Source organism: Protomyctophum bolini, assembly GCF_963924005.1.
Source record: "Protomyctophum bolini genome assembly, chromosome: 22".
Classification (NCBI taxonomy): domain Eukaryota; kingdom Metazoa; phylum Chordata; class Actinopteri; order Myctophiformes; family Myctophidae; genus Protomyctophum; species Protomyctophum bolini.
In genome coordinates this window covers 27,776,321-27,794,734 of record NC_137883.1, presented here as the reverse complement: position 1 = coordinate 27,794,734, position 18,414 = coordinate 27,776,321, and the positions used below count along the sequence as shown (strand labels likewise).

The window sequence follows — 18,414 nt, the reverse complement described above, 5'->3', positions numbered from 1 at the left end:
GGAGGCCCAGGGTACAGTAGGGCCATCTGAACCATGGAGGGCAATGGTACAGTACGGTCCATTTGATTTGCTCATTTAGCCTATACCGCACACTCCAATATTATATATTGGAGTGAGATATATGTCTTCCACAGATTGATAGAACCGCTGCTTAATTGGAGATGTGTCTCCAACGTCAATATCACATTCAAGGAGATATATATACACGATGCCAAAAAAAGCCATTTTCAAACTACGACAAAAAGTGGACAAAATAACGACCGGATAAAAGCCCTTCTGTATAGCAATAAAATACTTATCGTTGCTGTCAGGAGGAAACTCAATTTTTGAGGTTTTTTGTGTTTTTTTTTAAACACATGGACATTTTGGAGTTAGGTGGTTTCTTCCCGACAGCAACGTTACGTTCTGATTCTGAAACATTTTCCATTAAAACAATACGTTAAAACATTTTCCATACGTTAAAACCTAATTCAACTTTTTTCAAAATAATTCCATTAAAAAAAAAGTATAGGCCTACATTAATTGGATGGAAAAAGACACGTTTAAGTATAGTGAAACTATAGCAGATCTACAAGCGCACAACCCCCCCCCCCCCCACACACACACACACACGTGCGCGGCAGCTCATAAATTAGCCTTTGTGTCGTATACACATCATGGACCTCACGCCTGCCCCTCCCACTTCCTGTCTGTGTTTCTTTTGGGCCCCAAATTATTGCCTGATATAAAAACAGGCTAATTAAAGAAAACACGCTAACATCACACCATGTCTGCACAAGTCTACATGCAAACATCCTGTGTGTGTGTGTGTGTGTGTGTGTGTGTGCGCGCGACTGTGCGTGCACGTGTCCTGTGAATGTTGAGCCCCAAGTGATCAAACCGAGAGACACAGCTGGACAAATGTGGAGATGAGAAGGACATTTTAACTGTGGGAGCGCGCACACACACACACACACACACACACACACACACACACACACACACACACACACACACACACACACACACACACACACACACACACACACACACACAGTGAATGAATGAATGAGGGGGAAATGACAGGAAGAGAGTGAGAGTAACACACATTTCTCTCTGATTTCCACAGACCAGTTTTTCTCATCAGAACATATAAAATCTCTCCTCTCCTCTCCTCTCCTCTCCTCTCCTCTCCTCTCCTCTCCTCTCCTCTCCTCTCCTCTCCTCTCCTCCCTTGCTTTTCCTCTCCCTACTTGTGTCTTGTATTTATTCTCTCTCTCTCTCTCGCTCTCTCTCTCTCTCTCTCTCTCCACCCCCCCCCCCCCACCCCCCCTGTTCTATGATTCCACACAGCTGGGGTGACTTCACGTTTCTCTTTTCGAAATGCAAAAAGATCCATCCAGAGCCTTCAAATATGGGAAACATTTCCACATCAAAAAGCACCATCAAAAGTCTTCATTGATGTTTTAAATCCAACTTCTCCATCCATCCATCCATCCATCCATCCATCCTCCTGAGTCGTGCGATTGGCCGGGATTGAACCAGCAACCCCTGAGTCATAGATAGGCCTCCCCATGTGAAGAACGTTAAGCTGCCGGCCAGCTGCATTGGTCTACACAGTAACGTCTTCAGTGCTAATGTGTCCATTTGTATAATGACTATAACACTGAGCATGCTGCTGTCTATCTACCATCTAGAGAGAGAGAGAGAGAGAGAGAGAGAGAGAGGTGAGATAGATACATGAGAGAACAAGCTACGGGTGAGAGATGGTGGGGAAATGGAAAAAAACAGAGAGAGAGAGAGAGGTGAAGGGAGGGAAGTTTCAATTGCATCAACATGTGCATTCCTAAGCCCAGAGCTGTGTGCGTGTGAACACAAAATCACACACACACACACACACACACACACACACACACACACACACACACACACACACACACACACACACACACACAGAGACATGTGGTTATCGTCAAAGTGCAGAACTCCACTAGGAATGAGGGATGTGAGAGGAGGTGCTGAGTGCTACATCCCAGACCTCCTCTCCTCTCCTCTCCTCTCCTCTCCTCTCCTCTCCTCTCCTCTCCTCTCCTCTCCTCTCCTCTCCTCTCATCCTCTACCTGCCTAATTTTAACCTCTCCATAGACATCCATTCAAAACTGGATAAGGTGTGTGTGTGTGTGTGCGTGTACAATGTGCACGACTGTGCGTGCGTGCATATGTGTGTGTATGTACAGTACATGTTCATGAAAGACGTTGCAGTGCTGTGTGTGCAAGAGTGTATTTGTAGCACACTTACATATAGGCACATTCATGTGTGTGCTGTGTACGTGTGTGTATGTGTGTTCGCGCACATGCGCATTGTGCATGCTCGAATGTGCACGGGTGTGCATTGAGCAGCACACGCTTACAGTACACGAATGACAGCCAAAGAAAGAGCCAATGAAAAGCCAGCGCTCGAGTCACATGCAGCGGCGCTGCGCGTGGCCACAGCCTCCTACCATGAGAGTGTGCCGGTTGGCCGACAGCAGTCCAGCGTTGTAGCCGCTGCCCTGCAGCGTGCCCATGGCGCCGCCGTTGTGCGTGTGTGCCGGTCCTAGTAGGTTGTGCATGTCGCCGTGCCCACTGCCGCCGTGCACGCTGCCGCCGTGCACGCTCCCTCCGTGCACGCTCCCTCCGTGCGCGCTGCCGCCGTGCGCGCTCCCTCCGTGCGCTCCGCTCATCCCCGTGGACGGCCCGACGGCGTGACTCCTCAGAACGTGGATGGCGTCGTCCAGACGCTCCAGCCGGTCCTCGATACGACTCTGCTGCAAAAACACAACATTTCACAGCTGTTTTTTTCCGCTTCTTTGATGCGTCGTCGTCGTCGTCGCTGCTGCTGCTGTTGGGTGGAAACCTCGTACCGCAGTACATACAGTAGTGGTTCCTAAACTTTTTCACGTCAAGGACCCCCAAATTGACACTAACTATTAGCCCGAGGACCCCCATTTGAAAAGATATTTGCCAAGGACCCCCATGAGAGAAGTTTCTTTTACGGCTCTAGCAGTGGTGATTCTCAACCCGTTTAATTTCAAGGACCCTCAGTTTGACATGCATTATTCTTGTTTAGTGTGGTAATGCTCCCGCAGTATTTAAATTGTTTTTATTGCGGACTGCGGAGCTCCTGAGACGTCAGTTCTGTCAGAGGAGAGGCTAGAGCGGTAGCCTACTTGGTGTGTGTGTGTGTGTGTGTGTGTGTGTGTGTGTGTGTGTGTGCACACGCACACAGCTGTGCTGCATAATAATTAGGAGAGAGAGAGAGAGAAAGAGAGTGAGGACGAGAGTTTAGGCGCGGAGCGAGAAATAGAATGTAAAACACGTTGTTTCAAAGTCTTTATAGTTTTTACAAGATTTTAGTGTGCTTGTGTGTGTGTGTGTGTGTGTGTGTGTGTGTGTGTGTGGGGGGGGGGTTATTCTCACGTCACTATGGAGCAGACAGCAGCATGCTGCCGCGCTGCTGAAGTAAGTCCAGTCTGGGTGAAATTCACATCGGAAAATTAATATAACGGCGCGTGAGCCCGCCTGGCCCACGGCCCGTTGGTCAGAGACAGAGACGGGCTTGCCGGTCTCTAACCCTCAAACTGTCTAAAGCAGCTAACTCCACCACCTCTCCCCCTCTCATGCAAACTGTCTAAAGCAGCTAACTCCACCACCTCTCCCCCTCTCATGCAAACTGTCTAAAGCCGCTAACTCCACCACCTCTCCCACTCTCATGCAAACTGTCTAAAGCAGCTAACTCCATCACCTCTCCCCCTCTCATGCAAACTGTCTAAAGCAGCTAACTCCATCACCTCTCCCCCTCTCATGCAAACTGTCTAAAGCAGCTAACTCCATCACCTCTCCCCCTCTCATGCAAACTGTCTAAAGCAGCTAACTCCATCACCTCTCCCCCTCTCATGCAAACTGTCTAAAGCAGCTAACTCCATCACCTCTCCCCCTCTCATGCAAACTGTCTAACGCCGCTAACTCCACCACCTCTCCCCCTCTCATGCAAGTACAGTATGTGACAATATATAAAGTCACAACACCAACATTGAAGAGGGAGTATTGATTTGTTTTCAAAATATAAGGTTTTCTTAATTTCCTGAACATTTTATGTTTTTCATTTCCTGAAAAATGTACATTTCCTGAGTGAGGTGGTTTCTTGCTGACAGCAGAGATATGAAGCTGCATTGCATGTATTTGTAGCTATTGTGGCTGAGGACACATTATGATAACGAGTGACTGACACTAGGAGTGAGTCTGCAGTTCTGACTGCATTGAAGGAAGATTCGACTGGATGTGGATGCACAGAGAGATGGATAAAAGAGAGAGAGAGATTTGAAGTCTTTTCTGCTGGCATGTTTGATGTGTTTCTCCTACCAGCGAGTGTAGAGGAGCCTCATAGTTTGGCGAGGAGGCGCCCTGTCCCCCGTTCCTCGACCACACCGCAGAACTGGCAGCTATAGGACAGAGGAGACGAGGATACGTCATTAGGACAGAGCAGACGACAAGGTTATGTGTATCTGTAATGTTCATATCTATAGAACGTTTGTCTCCTCCGGCCACAGCTGTTGCCAGCAGAGGAATAAAAAGCAAACATTAAAGATCGAGTGCCGGTATTTCTTTTCCACCATAAAACATGATCATCAGGTATTATTATATAAGGAGGAAGAATGTCTGTAAGTGTACAGAATTTGTTAAAATGTCATTTTTATGTGGACACGCCCACCAGTTCATTAGTACTATCACCTTATACACACATAACAACCACACCGAGGGGTGTAATGAAGTACTATCACCTTATACACACATGAAAAACTGGAAAGAATAAATCATGGCACTTCATCTTTAAGGGTCCTGTAGCTCAAAGACATATAGAACATCGGTGCAACACAATGCTTCAGCCTCTCTGTATCTCCAGGAGTGGTACTTGGGGCTTAATGGAAAAAGGAAAAACAGCTTGTGATTTCACATTAACAATGTTAATATCTAATACCTCTCCCTTTAGTCGCTTTAGTCTCGCTTCAGTCTTTGATCAAGTTCAAGTTGCTCTGTTCCACATCCTCCTGCGTCCTGTCCTGCGTGCGTGCGTGTGTGTGTTTCATTTAAACGTGTTGCAATGCGATTTTTGCTACGAGAGTAATATGCAATGTGGCCCTCCTGGGTGAGTGTGGAAGTATAGTGGCCCTCTGGAGTGAGTGTGGAACCCTCTGGAGTGAGTGTGGAACCCTCTGGAGTGAGTGTGGAAGTATAGTGCCCCCTTGGAGTGAGTGTGGAAGTATAGTGCCCCCCTGGAGTGAGTGTAGAACCCTCCGGAGTGAGTGTAGAAGTACAGTGGCCCTCTGGAGTGAGTGTAGAAGTACAGTGGCCCTCTGGAGTGAGTGTGGAACCCTCCGGAGTGAGTGTAGAAGTACAGTGGCCCTCTGGAGTGAGTGTATAAGTACAGTGGCCCTCTGGAGTGAGTGTATAAGTATAGTGGCCCTCTGGAGTGAGTGTGAAACCCTCCGGAGTGAGTGTAGAAGTACAGTGGCCCTCTGGAGTGAGTGTGGAACCCTCCGGAGTGAGTGTGGAAGTACAGTGGCCCTCTGGAGTGAGTGTGGAAGTACAGTGGCCCTCTCCATGGTCAGAGTTGCCCACCCCTGGTGTATAGAGCAGAGCAGCAGTGGCTGCTGGGTAGTGGGTACCTGTGAGTGACGGAGGAGAGCCGACCGGCGTCGAGGGGTTGGACGAGAAGCTGTTGTTCGTGTGGTCTGGAGAATAGATCTGAAAGAACCACCATAGGAAATAACACACGTGAAAAATAACATAATTATATTAAAGGTAGAATATTACAACAGCATAGAATAGGGTAGAATAACCATGTTGAAATAAATGAAATAATAGAATAGTATAGCCTATAGAATAAAAATTGAAAAGTTGTGTGTGTGTGTGTGTGTGTGTGTGTGTGTGTGTGTGTGTGTGTGTGTGTGTGTGTGTGTGTGTGTGTGTCTGTCTGTCACACTTACCGATGCGAGTGCCTTCCCTAAGGCGTCTCCAGTCTGTGAGCTAGTAGTTCCAGAACTCTGTGCTCGGTTAGCTGTGAACACACGCACACACACACACACACACACACGCACGCACACACACACACACACACACACACACACACACACACACACACACACACACACACACACACACACACACACACACACACACACACACACACACACACACACACACACACACACACACACACACACACACACACACACACACACACACACACACACACACACACACACACACACACACACACACACAGTTGTTTATTTCATACAATGTGTACCATCCATCCATCCATGATAAATCGAAAAATAAATACAAATAATCAATATTAAATGACCACAGGGGATGTAGCTGTGAGGTTTCCTCACGTGAGGCGTTCATAATAACATTTAGTTAACGTTTTGCACTCTTGAGAATGAGAATGATGTATGCATTCATTACACGGTTTCATCACACACTTTGCAGGAAATCAGAAACGGATATAATCTGCAATTCTGCATCCAGATGTGTTGAAAGAATTGTATTCTAGTCTTTATGATTTATTTTAGCAGAGAGAAGGTGAGGAGGAGGAGGATTATGTCACAATCCATGTGAGAACATCTAGCCACAAATCAAATCAGTCGCAGTCACAAAGATGAACGGGCCAGTCCACTCTAGCTCTGTTATAGTGTAACTAACTCTATGCTCCTGTCTCTGCCCAGTTACAGAAAGTTTGAATCCTCCAATATAAGTTAAGTACATTATGCATAACGTCAATCACCTATGATGTCAGGGACGTAGAGTACAATGTACAATACTTTAAAACAGTTGTCCTGTTGCACACATGCCTAAAATAGCTCTTATTTGCGCCGCCCTCGTTGAAAACAACGTCTCCCTCCATGCTGCATGAACAACGCTCGTTTTCTGCTCCCTCAATGTCGTAACTCTGTCTTATATTATATCTGCCTTATATTGTCTTATATTACTCTATGGTTCTGTATGGTACCAGGGACAAACTGTATGACATCAGACATCTATGATGTAAGACGTGTATGACATCAGATCTATGACGTTTTGACATTTGTGTGACATTTGCGTGCAAAACTGTACTGTGTTGTGAACCACAGGATTTGGGTCCTTCCATCCTAAAAATCCTTCCATATTAAAATACTTCCATAGTATTATCTTAATGAGCGGCAATGTGTGCATGGTTACTAGTATATACTCATTATCATTTACAGTCTCTGCACTTAACCAGTAAACACGCACAAACAACACCTCCCTACACATCCCCACACCACGCACACGCACACACCACGCACACACACACACACACACACCACGCACACACACAGAAAACCTTGGAGGGTAGTCAGAGCGGCAGGAAGTGAGCTCAGAGGTCCAGATGACTGAACCACCCCCCCCTCCCCTGTGCGCGCACACACACACACACACACACACACACACACACACACACACACACACACACACACACACACACACACACACACACACACACACAGAGAGAGAGCTGTTGACATGCTCTCAGCTCATCTCTCCAGACAGCACATTCCAGATGGAGAGCTTAAGCGTTCACACGCGCACGTGCGCACGCACACGTCGCACGCACACGTTCTCAAGATCCCAAGCACAATTTTGAACACATGGAGGCGAACATCTTTTTCAATAAATGAAACCATCAGCATCTGGGAGAGCCTCTTTCTTTGGTGTTTCCACCAGGCGGGCGTGGTTTTGAGAAACAGTTTCTGTGAGGTTAGGGTTAGGTTTAAGGTTAACTTTAGGCATACTTTTTGTGAGGTTAGGTTTACGCGTAGTTTTTTTCTGAGGTTAAGGTTAGGGCACATAACCACGCCCACCTGGGCGAAACACTGAAGAAAGAGGGAGTTGCGTGATTCGTCGAGCACTATCCAATCAGCAATGACAAGCCTATACGTAGCATGGTGGCGTTCGGAAAACCCAGGAAAACCCAGGCTCAAACGGAAAACTGACAGACTTAGCTGAAGTAAAAGACCAAAAAATACAAAAAAGAACAAGTTCACTGAACTAAAACAGTCTGGACTCTGGATTCCAGGCCATTTAGCATGCATGTGTGTGTGTGTGTGTGTGTGTGTGTGTGTGTGTGTGTGTGTGTGTGCACTTGAGTCTGTTCGTTTATACTTAGGCAATTTGAGATATTAACTGAATTTTGGTTTCATGAAAGTGAAAGTGTGTCTGTGGGTTATAACAAGTATTAACAAGAGCTTTGTGACTAAATAATAACTACACCGATGGATCAATTGTTTTCCTGAAACGTTAAGGTTTTGGACTTACAAGGTTTCCACCCGACAACCACATATACTCATCCTCTCTCCACCTTTGTTGGTGCAAATTCGTGTGTGCGTGCACGCAAGTGCGTGTATCTGCTCGTGCGTCTGAACACGTGCGCACGCTTGTGTCTGTGTGTGTGTGTGTGTGTGTCTGTGTGAGAGAGAGAGAGAGAGAGAGAGATCTTTCTGGAATGTTGGTCATGTCTTTCCATGAAAACAAACTTTCAATCTGTTTCTTATTTTTATCCTATTTGTTCTGCAGGCCTCAAAGCAATGCGACCATATGGTAGGGTGTGTGTGTGTGTGTGTGTGTTTGTATCTGTGTGTGCGAGCGTGGATGTGTGTGCGTGTGCGTGCGTTGCTTAAACCATTCTGACCTGAGATCAGATTCTAAAAATGTGTTTTACATCCTGACAGTTTTCTGAAAAAGCTATGTTTCTATGTCAGTCGTTCTTCGATTTTTCAAAAATTGCAGACCTACAAGCTCGTAGCGCGCCACTCGGTGGCACGCTATGAGCTTGTAGATCTGCTATTTTTCAATAGCTAAAGCATAACATAATGCTAACACCAAAATGGGTTCCCGCCCAAAATGGGTTAAGTGCACGTTCACTCCCATCCTTGAATAAGAATGACAAAACGCATTGTGCGGTGCCGTCTCCTTACCCATAATGCATTGCGCGGTGCCGTCTCCTTACCCATAATGCTGTCTGTTCCGTTGGTGGGGGCCGTGCAGGAGGCGGTGCTGTAGTGGTTGGCCCCGCCCCCGGACCCTCCCCCTCCTCGATGGAAGCTGCTCATTGGCGGAAGGCTGGAGCTGATGTCTGCGGACGAGTGCGATGGATAGCTCTGTAGGAGGACACAACGAGAGGGTTTATAGCTCTGTAGGAGGACACAACGAGAGGGTTTATAGATCTGTAGGAGGACACAACGAGAGGGTTTATAGCTCTGTAGGAGGACACAACGAGAGGTTTATAGATCTGTAGGAGGACAACGAGAGGTTTATAGATCTGTAGGACAACGAGAGGTTTATAGATCTGTAGGAGGACACAACGAGAGGTTTATAGATCTGTAGGAAAACACAACGAGAGGGTTTATAGATCTGTAGGACACAACGAGAGGTTTATAGATCTGTAGGAGGACACAACGAGAGGTTTATAGATCTGTAGGAAAACACAACGAGAGGGTTTATAGATCTGTAGGACACAACGAGAGGGTTTATAGCTCTGTAGGAGGACACAACGAGAGGTTTATAGATCTGTAGGAGGACACAACGAGAGGGTTTATAGATCTGTAGGAGGACACAACGAGAGGGTTTATAGATCTGTAGGACACAACGAGAGGGTTTATAGCTCTGTAGGAGGACACAACGAGAGGTTTATAGCTCTGTAGGAGTACACAACGAGAGGTTTATAGATCTGTAGGAAAACACAACGAGAGGGTTTATAGATCTGTAGGACACAACGAGAGGGTTTATAGCTCTGTAGGAGGACACAACGAGAGGTTTATAGCTCTGTAGGAGGACACAACGAGAGGGTTTATAGATCTGTAGGAGGACACAACGAGAGGGTTTATAGCTCTGTAGGAGGACACAACGAGAGGTTTATAGATCTGTAGGAGGACAACGAGAGGTTTATAGATCTGTAGGACAACGAGAGGTTTATAGATCTGTAGGAGGACACAACGAGAGGTTTATAGATCTGTAGGAAAACACAACGAGAGGGTTTATAGATCTGTAGGACACAACGAGAGGTTTATAGATCTGTAGGAGGACACAACGAGAGGTTTATAGATCTGTAGGAAAACACAACGAGAGGGTTTATAGATCTGTAGGACACAACGAGAGGGTTTATAGCTCTGTAGGAGGACACAACGAGAGGTTTATAGATCTGTAGGAGGACACAACGAGAGGGTTTATAGATCTGTAGGAGGACACAACGAGAGGGTTTATAGATCTGTAGGACACAACGAGAGGGTTTATAGCTCTGTAGGAGGACACAACGAGAGGTTTATAGCTCTGTAGGAGGACACAACGAGAGGGTTTATAGATCTGTAGGAGGACACAACGAGAGGGTTTATAGATCTGTAGGAGGACACAACGAGAGGGTTTATAGATCTGTAGGAGGACACAACAAGAGGGTTTATAGCTCTGTAGGAGGACACAACGAGAGGGTTTATAGATCTGTAGGAGGACACAACGAGAGGGTTTATAGATCTGTAGGAGGACACAACGAGAGGGTTTATAGATCTGTAGGAGGACACAACGAGAGGGTTTATAGCTCTGTAGGAGGACTAAATCATAGTAACATTTGGATCACATGGGTTACTTCTTCATTTCCTGAACGGTAAACTGCTTTGGACATGCAGTACAAGGTTTCCACCCAAACAGGGAAAATACACGTTTATTATAATAATAATTTATTGTCTTTAAATGGACATTCTTTTTTTTTTAATGCCTGCCATCTGACTTTAAATGATAAGAGTAAGACTTTTCCACTGTAATACAAACGAGGACCCCCATCTGAAAATATTTAGTGTCGGGGACCGCCCACAAAATGCAAATGAGGCGCTGTGACTGACAGCTGAGCTCACCAGTCTGTCGTGGGGATGGATTCCGCAGTAGGAGGAGCTTTGGGCGGGGCCATGGGCAGAGTTCCCGCCTCCCAACATGCTGCCATGGTAACCCTGTTGGCTCATGCTGCTACTGCCGCTACTCCAGGGATCTCCACTGTGGTGACCATCTGCTCGGTAGAGAGACACAGAGAGACAGAGAGAGAGAGAGAGAGAGAGAGAGAGAGAGACACAGAGAGAGAGAGAGAGAGAGAGAGAGAGAGAGAGAGAGAGAGAGATATGCAGTAAATCGTCACAGTCAGGCAGAAACCTTGTATCTCCATATTTTTTATCTTTATATGTTTTCTTAAAAAATGAATGCCCTACTTTATACTTTATACAATTTAGGCATTTAGCAGACGCTCTTAATACAGAGTGATTTACAGTAAGCAAGAACAAAACATGGGAATACATCAAATACATAAAAATAGTCATCAATAATCATACGTAAGCTAAGAACCTAACAGTGGAACGACTGTATAATGACACTATGCGTATACACTAAAGAGTGCTATGTCTACATAAAATGCTATCTAAGTTACATAAAATAGCATTTTATGCAGACATAGCACTCTTACGTTGTTGTGTGAAAGTAGAAAAGATAGCATATTTACAAAAACGTCACCTGATGATGCGCCAAAATGTGAGGCTATTTATAGCTTGTGACCAGATAATAATAAACACTCAAAACGCTCTCTTTTTTGAGTGGTGCAACCACTCCAAGGAACAGCAATGTCCCTATATGTCCCTATGTACCATTAGGGGGCGCTGTTGCACCACTCACTTCAGACTGGTCAGATTATTTTGACCGTTTTGGACAAGAAGGTCTCCACCTGATTTTGTTGGGAGTGTGTGTGTGCGTGCCTGTGTGTGTGTGTGTGTCCGTGCGTGCGTGTTACACACGTAAGCTCATAAGCTTGTGAATGTAATTACGGTACACAATATAGTCCTCTATGCCATGGGTCTTCAATAAGGGGAGGTCCTAATATAAGTCTGGGAAGTTTTCTTGACTGAATTTATATTATACCTGGCATGAAGAACGAGCTGGGGAAACCAGCACTGGGAGGTTTGGATGAAGGATAGCCTGGCGAGTCTCTGTTATAGTCTGCTGTGCTGGCGGAGGGGGCATAGACCTGAAAAACACATGTACACAACATACAGTCATTCACATGTACATACAGTAACATACAGTCATCAACCCATTTAGGTCTGACGTCGAAATTTAAAAAATGTCTTTTTTAAAATGTATTATTTTTCTATATCAGTGGTTCTCAATATTTCATGTCAAGGACCCCCAAAAATATATGAAATTGGCTGCTGACCCCTATCTGAAAATGTGTTGTTTCAGGGACCACCTCCTCCCAGAAGCAAAGATTTGAGTTAAAAACGTTTGCTTTGAAAGAATATATATTCAAGGCTTTGCACCACATGTTCATGATTTTTCAAAAATAGTAGACCTACAAGCTCGTCACTCGGTGGCGCGCTATGAGCTTCAGATTCAGCTTGCTTGGACATTAGGTTTACTGATAGGCAGTGAAATAACGGTCATAAAGAGTCAAAGCTTTTAGCATAGAAATATCAATAACATGTCTAACAACAGACAACGAGCTCCTATGTCCTATCATCAGACAGATAATTGCGCACGCACACACGCACGCACACGTTTACTTATTCAAGAGCCTTAATCCTTCACAACCTGAAGACTATATCATTTCACAACACAAATTGTTTACATCTAATTATATTCAACTTTATTGATTATACTGTAGGTGATTGTAAAAGTTCATTATGGAAGTTGGGCATCAATAGATGACTCAATTCGAGTCAATTCACACATGCACGCACGGCTTACACACGCACGCTGTAGTATGAAATCACACACACACACGCACACGCACACACACACACACACACACACACACACACACACACACACACACACACACACACACACACACACACACACACACTATAAGTGTTTGTTCAGATTCACAGAATCACTTTCAAGAGGCAATAGGGATAAGATTACAGATATAGATAAGTCAATAAAACTGCTCAAATCCTGACCAGAATTAACCACAATTTGACCACAATCACAGGTGATTAAAGAAACTGTAATTTGATTCCACACTTTGCTGTGCTGAGTCAATACATACATACATACATACATACATACATATAGTGTGTAGCGTGCATGCATGCGAGACAGAGAGAGAGAAGGGGGGGAACAGGTGCAGTGAGTACTCGACCACTGTCTGAAGAATGTGAGAGAAAGACTAACAACCCTACTTCCTGAAGACGCACACACACACACACACACACACACACACACACACACACACACACACACACACACACACACCATCATCATCATCAGCGATGTAACCATGGCTAGCTACATGTATAAACAGTGGTGTCATCGAAGGAGAAAGAAAGAAAGAAAGAAAGAAAGAAAGAAAGAAAGAAGTGATCAAGCCAACCACATGATGTAAACTTTCAAAGGCATACAAGATGGTACCAATATCTAGGACTGAGTTTATGCGATTCAAGTGCTGAACCTTTTAGAGTAAGACAATCCAGTAGGCTGTCCACTGCAGCTGAGTGGAGCCTATAGACTATAGTTCCTGTTTCTGTAGTGTGAGACAGCTTGATGTACAAGTATGCCACCCTGGAGGTGATGTACAAGTACACCCCCTGGACAGGATGTACAAGTACACCCCCTGGACAGGATGTACAAGTACACCCCCTGGACAGGATGTACAAGTACACGCCCTGGACAGGATGTACAAGTACACCCCCTGGACATGACGCTAGTACGTCACAGGGACGATTTTACCCCCAAATCCAACCCTTGATGATGAGTGACGAGCAGGGTTTGTTATAGTCTTTGGTATGACGACAATGTGGGGGTCCTTGACATGAAACCTTTTTGCCAGGTGAAAACGTGGCAGGCAACAGCCCCGTTTTTAACAGCGACCTAGTCATGACTGGCTGCCCCTAAGCCAATGGGAGTCTGACCCCATACTCTGAAACGCAGCCTAAGCCAATGGGAGTCTGACCCCATACTCTGAAACGCAGCCTAAGCTAATGGTCTGAACCACTCGTTTATAGCCACTCGTGTAGTAGTGACGTAGTCATGATTGGCTGCCTCCTAAGCCCTGACGCGTGTAGTCTAAACCCAGACTGCAGCACTGTTGAGTGGTGAAGCGAGGTTAGCAACGCTGCAGTGCAGAGCGACTGACAACAGCAGCTAACTTATGAGCTAACTGTCTGGAGCTATACAGGAAAGCCATAACACAACACAGTGATTGAAACAACAAACGGACGTCAGAAAACGAACGAAAACAACGGCCGCGAAGGTTGTGACCGAGAAACATATCAGACATTAAAATAAATGATACGTAGCTTGCAGAGTTAGTTCAGTCAGATATACTCGAGCGGCTTCACGCTGTGCTCAAGGGTGCATACATACAGTATACTTGAGGGGTTAATATGCTGCATTACTATGTGGGCGTATTCAGTGTTTGCAAGACTCACATATCATTCACTGATGTGGCAGTCAGCTGACCAATTGGGCGGGGTACAGTATTTAAGCTCAACTAGACTCCATGCTTCTTCCTGCCTTCCTTCTGCATATGGTTCCTGGTTGTTGTTATGTGATGTTTGCTCCCACCACCACCCCAGCACCACCGGTGTTGTTGTTATGTGATGTTTGCTCCCAGCACCACCGGTGTTGTTGTTATGTGATGTTTGCGGCCACCACCACCCCAGCACCACCGGTGTTGTTGTTGTGTGATGTTTGCTCCCACCACCACCCCAGCACCACCGGTGTTGTTGTTGTGTGATGTTTGCTCCCACCACCACCCCAGCACCACCGGTGTTGTTGTTGTGTGATGTTTGCTCCCACCACCACCCCAGCACCACCGTTGGGCTCTGTTATTTATGTTCCCCCATGGGGGGGTTGTTGGATATCTATCTCCCTGCTACTAATGTTTAATGATGGTGTTTAATTGTGTTTAAATGTAGCAGAGCCGAACGCCAAGATAAAATATTATATGCACACTTGTATTCTCATTCTATAATGAATAATATTGGTTAAATCAACGGCGCTTGTTTCACACTGGCAGTTAATGATACTCGTGTCATTGTTGTTTTGGAACCACGGGTACAGAAACAGGCCTGTTTGTAAACGGTCCCGGACAAGGAAGGAACCAGGAAACGTCCCAGGTTGGATCAAAGGTGTTTTCTCGGCGGGCCTGGGGCCCGCGGTGGTTAGACCAACAGAAAGAGGCTTTGCTCCGTTGATTGGTTCCTCATTGTGTCTGGCACACTAGCGGAGCGCACGCACTCGCGCACACGCGCTCACGCGTGCACAGAGACACCAACGGCAGCTATTAGCAGCACATGTGGGATCCATTGGTGAGGCTGGGCACTGTGCAGAAAGCAGAACAGTTCTGCAGAGTCACAAATCGATACAGGAAGTGATCCAACGTGGGGGGGAAAGAAACTAATTGAGATTAAAAGGAATAAAGATGAAAACCAGAGATGGAACACAAATAAACACAACAGTAAAACACGCACGCACACACAAATGACAAGGCCAAGAGGAGGGAGGGACATTGGTCAGACAAACCAACATTTGCTCAATAAAAACTGACAAGATGTTTCTGTCCCTTCTATTACTCGAAACACACACACACACACACACACACACACACACACACACACACACACACACACACACACACACACACACACACACACACACACACACACACACACTTAATACTGTAACTGTATCACCACCATAGGCGTCATCACTCATCATCATCATCATCAACTGTTACTTTTCAGGATTAGAATTCAGTGGAACAAAAGGATAAATACAACAACATCTATACAGCCATTTCTACTATACAAGAACAACAAATGTCTCCTAAATCCTGACAGTTTTCTAAGTGAAAAATATAATAAAGGACCACCAGAATGATCTGTATTTGGCCGCGGACGCCCATCTGAAAAGATGTGTAGTTCCAAGCACCATGCTTAAAACACCAAAAGGGGTTCCCGTCCAGAATGGGTTAAATTCATACTAACTCTGTCCCCTGCGTGTCTCTTTCACATTTAGTGAAAGTACAGGACATTCATTGATAGGAAAAACTAAAATAGCATCAGTGACAGATCATATGCACCTGCCGGTGCGTTGGTTTCGTTTCATAACGCTCTACCACTGTCGCCACGCTCTCAAACCCTAAACCTAGAGTGCGGCGGGAGGGTTATTACACCCAACGCACCCCGGCGCAGATCAAACATATTTGGTTCTGTTTTTAGAAGTCTTTTTTTTTATAGCCCTGATCTGAGCGCAGAGCTATAAGCCAACGTCCTCCCAAACCTCTGAAGGTTAATTATGTCCCTGATTCAAACCACATGCAGAGGGAGGGGCGTGTGTGTGTGCGTGTGCGTGTGCGTGTGTGTGTGTGTGTGCGTGTGCGCGTGTGTGTGTGTGTGAGAAAGCGGAAGGAAATCCCACCCACCTTTGAGCAGGCTCTTTTATTCTATCAACCTGCAATTGCACTAACGTGAACCAGATGCGTGCACACGCACATACGCATGCAACCGCGCGTACACATGCACGCACACACACACGCACACACACACAGGGCTTGGTCATAGCATGGCTGCCTAATTGACTCCATATGAAATGCTGCAGAAACTTTGAGAGGGGGGGGTCAAGCTAGAGAAAACACGCGCACGCACACACACATACACATACACATACACACACACACACACACACACACGCACACGTGCACGCACACACACACTGCACATCTGCAAAAATACTTGTGGGTAATTGAAAACATGCATGCACTGCCTCACACACACAAACATGCAAAGGTTTCATGGACCGTGTGCAAGTCACATTCTTTAACACGCACGCACGCATGCACACACTCCCTGTGGAGAGCAAGCTTCCTGTGGCTTGATTAGAGCCCCTTATGTGAAGACAAGTGGGCTTGTTTGTGTGTGTGTGTGTGTGTGTGTGTGTGTGTGTGTGCGAGAGAGAGAGAGAGAGAGAGAGAGAGAGAGAGAGAGCGAGAGAGCGGGGGGGGGGGACTTATCATCATGCACCTGTGACCAGAGGGGGTCAAGTTACTCAGACAGAAATCAGAGAGAGAGAGAGAGAGAGAGAGAGAGAGAGAGTCATGTGTGAATTGTTCAGTTTGTGTCAAAATGCAGTATTTCATTCCATGTGAACAGTGATGTTAGAGAGCGTTCATCACTTCCTGGTTCCCACCCATGTGTTGTTCTGCTGCACATTCATCCTACAGAGCAGCAGCAGCAGCAGGCCAGCGGCGCCCTGACGCCATACAAACGCTCCTTTTGCCCATATATAGGCATATATAGGCTCTGTACTAGGTCCACTATAGTATAGAAAATAGCCCATCTATAAGCTCACAACGACCCGCGACCCGCAAATTAAAAATTTCTACAAATGCCTGCCCCGTAGGGACACTATGGTTGACGTGGTTCATACAAACTGTCTAAATGTTCAGATATAGCTAAATTAGCCAATCTACGAACCCATAGTGTTATTATATTGAAGCCTCCAAGGGTTCAATATAAAGGATGGAGCGAGAGAGAATTGGTAACTGGACTGGAAGGAGTTTTACTGTACATCATGAGTTAAAGGACCACCTCACCACTTTTAAACTTCATATCTTCATATAATATCCTCACGTATAATAATCATGATAAAATGGCACCAATTTTTCTTCTACTCAGTCTGTGTCTCATAGGAGGGGCAGTTCACAAACGCGTCCACCAGTGACATCATCGATGGGGAATCCAAGCTAATAGAAACTGCAGACTTTCTAGTCCTGAAAAGTTGCAATGCGAAAAAGGAAGCCATCGTTCTCAAGATTAAATTATTATATTAGATAATTAAATTAAAACATTTTTACAAAATAAATCTTGTTTAAAAAAATGAACTGACCACAGCCCTCCTATGAGACACAGACTGTAATGTAAATATGAAATTTAAACATGTAGCTAGGTGTAATGTTAGAGACCACAGAAGTGAACCTTTCAAGCCTGTTTTCCCAACTCGCTGTTTTCTGCAAGACATTACCCTAAGCCAGGGATGTCAAACTCAAATACACAGTGGGCCAAAATAAATAAATTGGTACAAGTCGAGGGCCGGACTGTGTTTCAAGTTCAACACATGGGCACCGCGGTCATGAGGACGTCCCAGGCCAACAGCAAAAAAAGTAAATCCATTTCAAACTGAAAATGCATTATTATTTTCCTGTTTCCTGTTCTAGTAAAATGAGAACGTAAATCAAATCAGTTGCATTCATTTCTTATCATAGTCTTCTTATAGGTTCTTTCATCCACACAGAAGACACACAGAGGTTTCATTACAGCCACACTGTCTCCACACAGAAGACAC

The 18,414-nt window shown here is 45.5% G+C and overlaps 1 protein-coding gene across 1 annotated transcript in view; it reads right to left on the bottom strand.

The window, feature by feature from the left end:
• Window positions 1–18,414, bottom strand: part of tcf4 (transcription factor 4) — a 201,220-nt gene that overhangs the window by 26,133 nt on the left and 156,673 nt on the right. Inside the window, 7 exon segments of the mRNA XM_080756623.1 lie at window positions 2,481–2,786; window positions 4,381–4,460; window positions 5,685–5,763; window positions 6,006–6,076; window positions 9,050–9,200; window positions 10,944–11,092; window positions 11,989–12,094. Coding sequence (XP_080612749.1) covers window positions 2,481–2,786; window positions 4,381–4,460; window positions 5,685–5,763; window positions 6,006–6,076; window positions 9,050–9,200; window positions 10,944–11,092; window positions 11,989–12,094 — 942 coding nt within the window.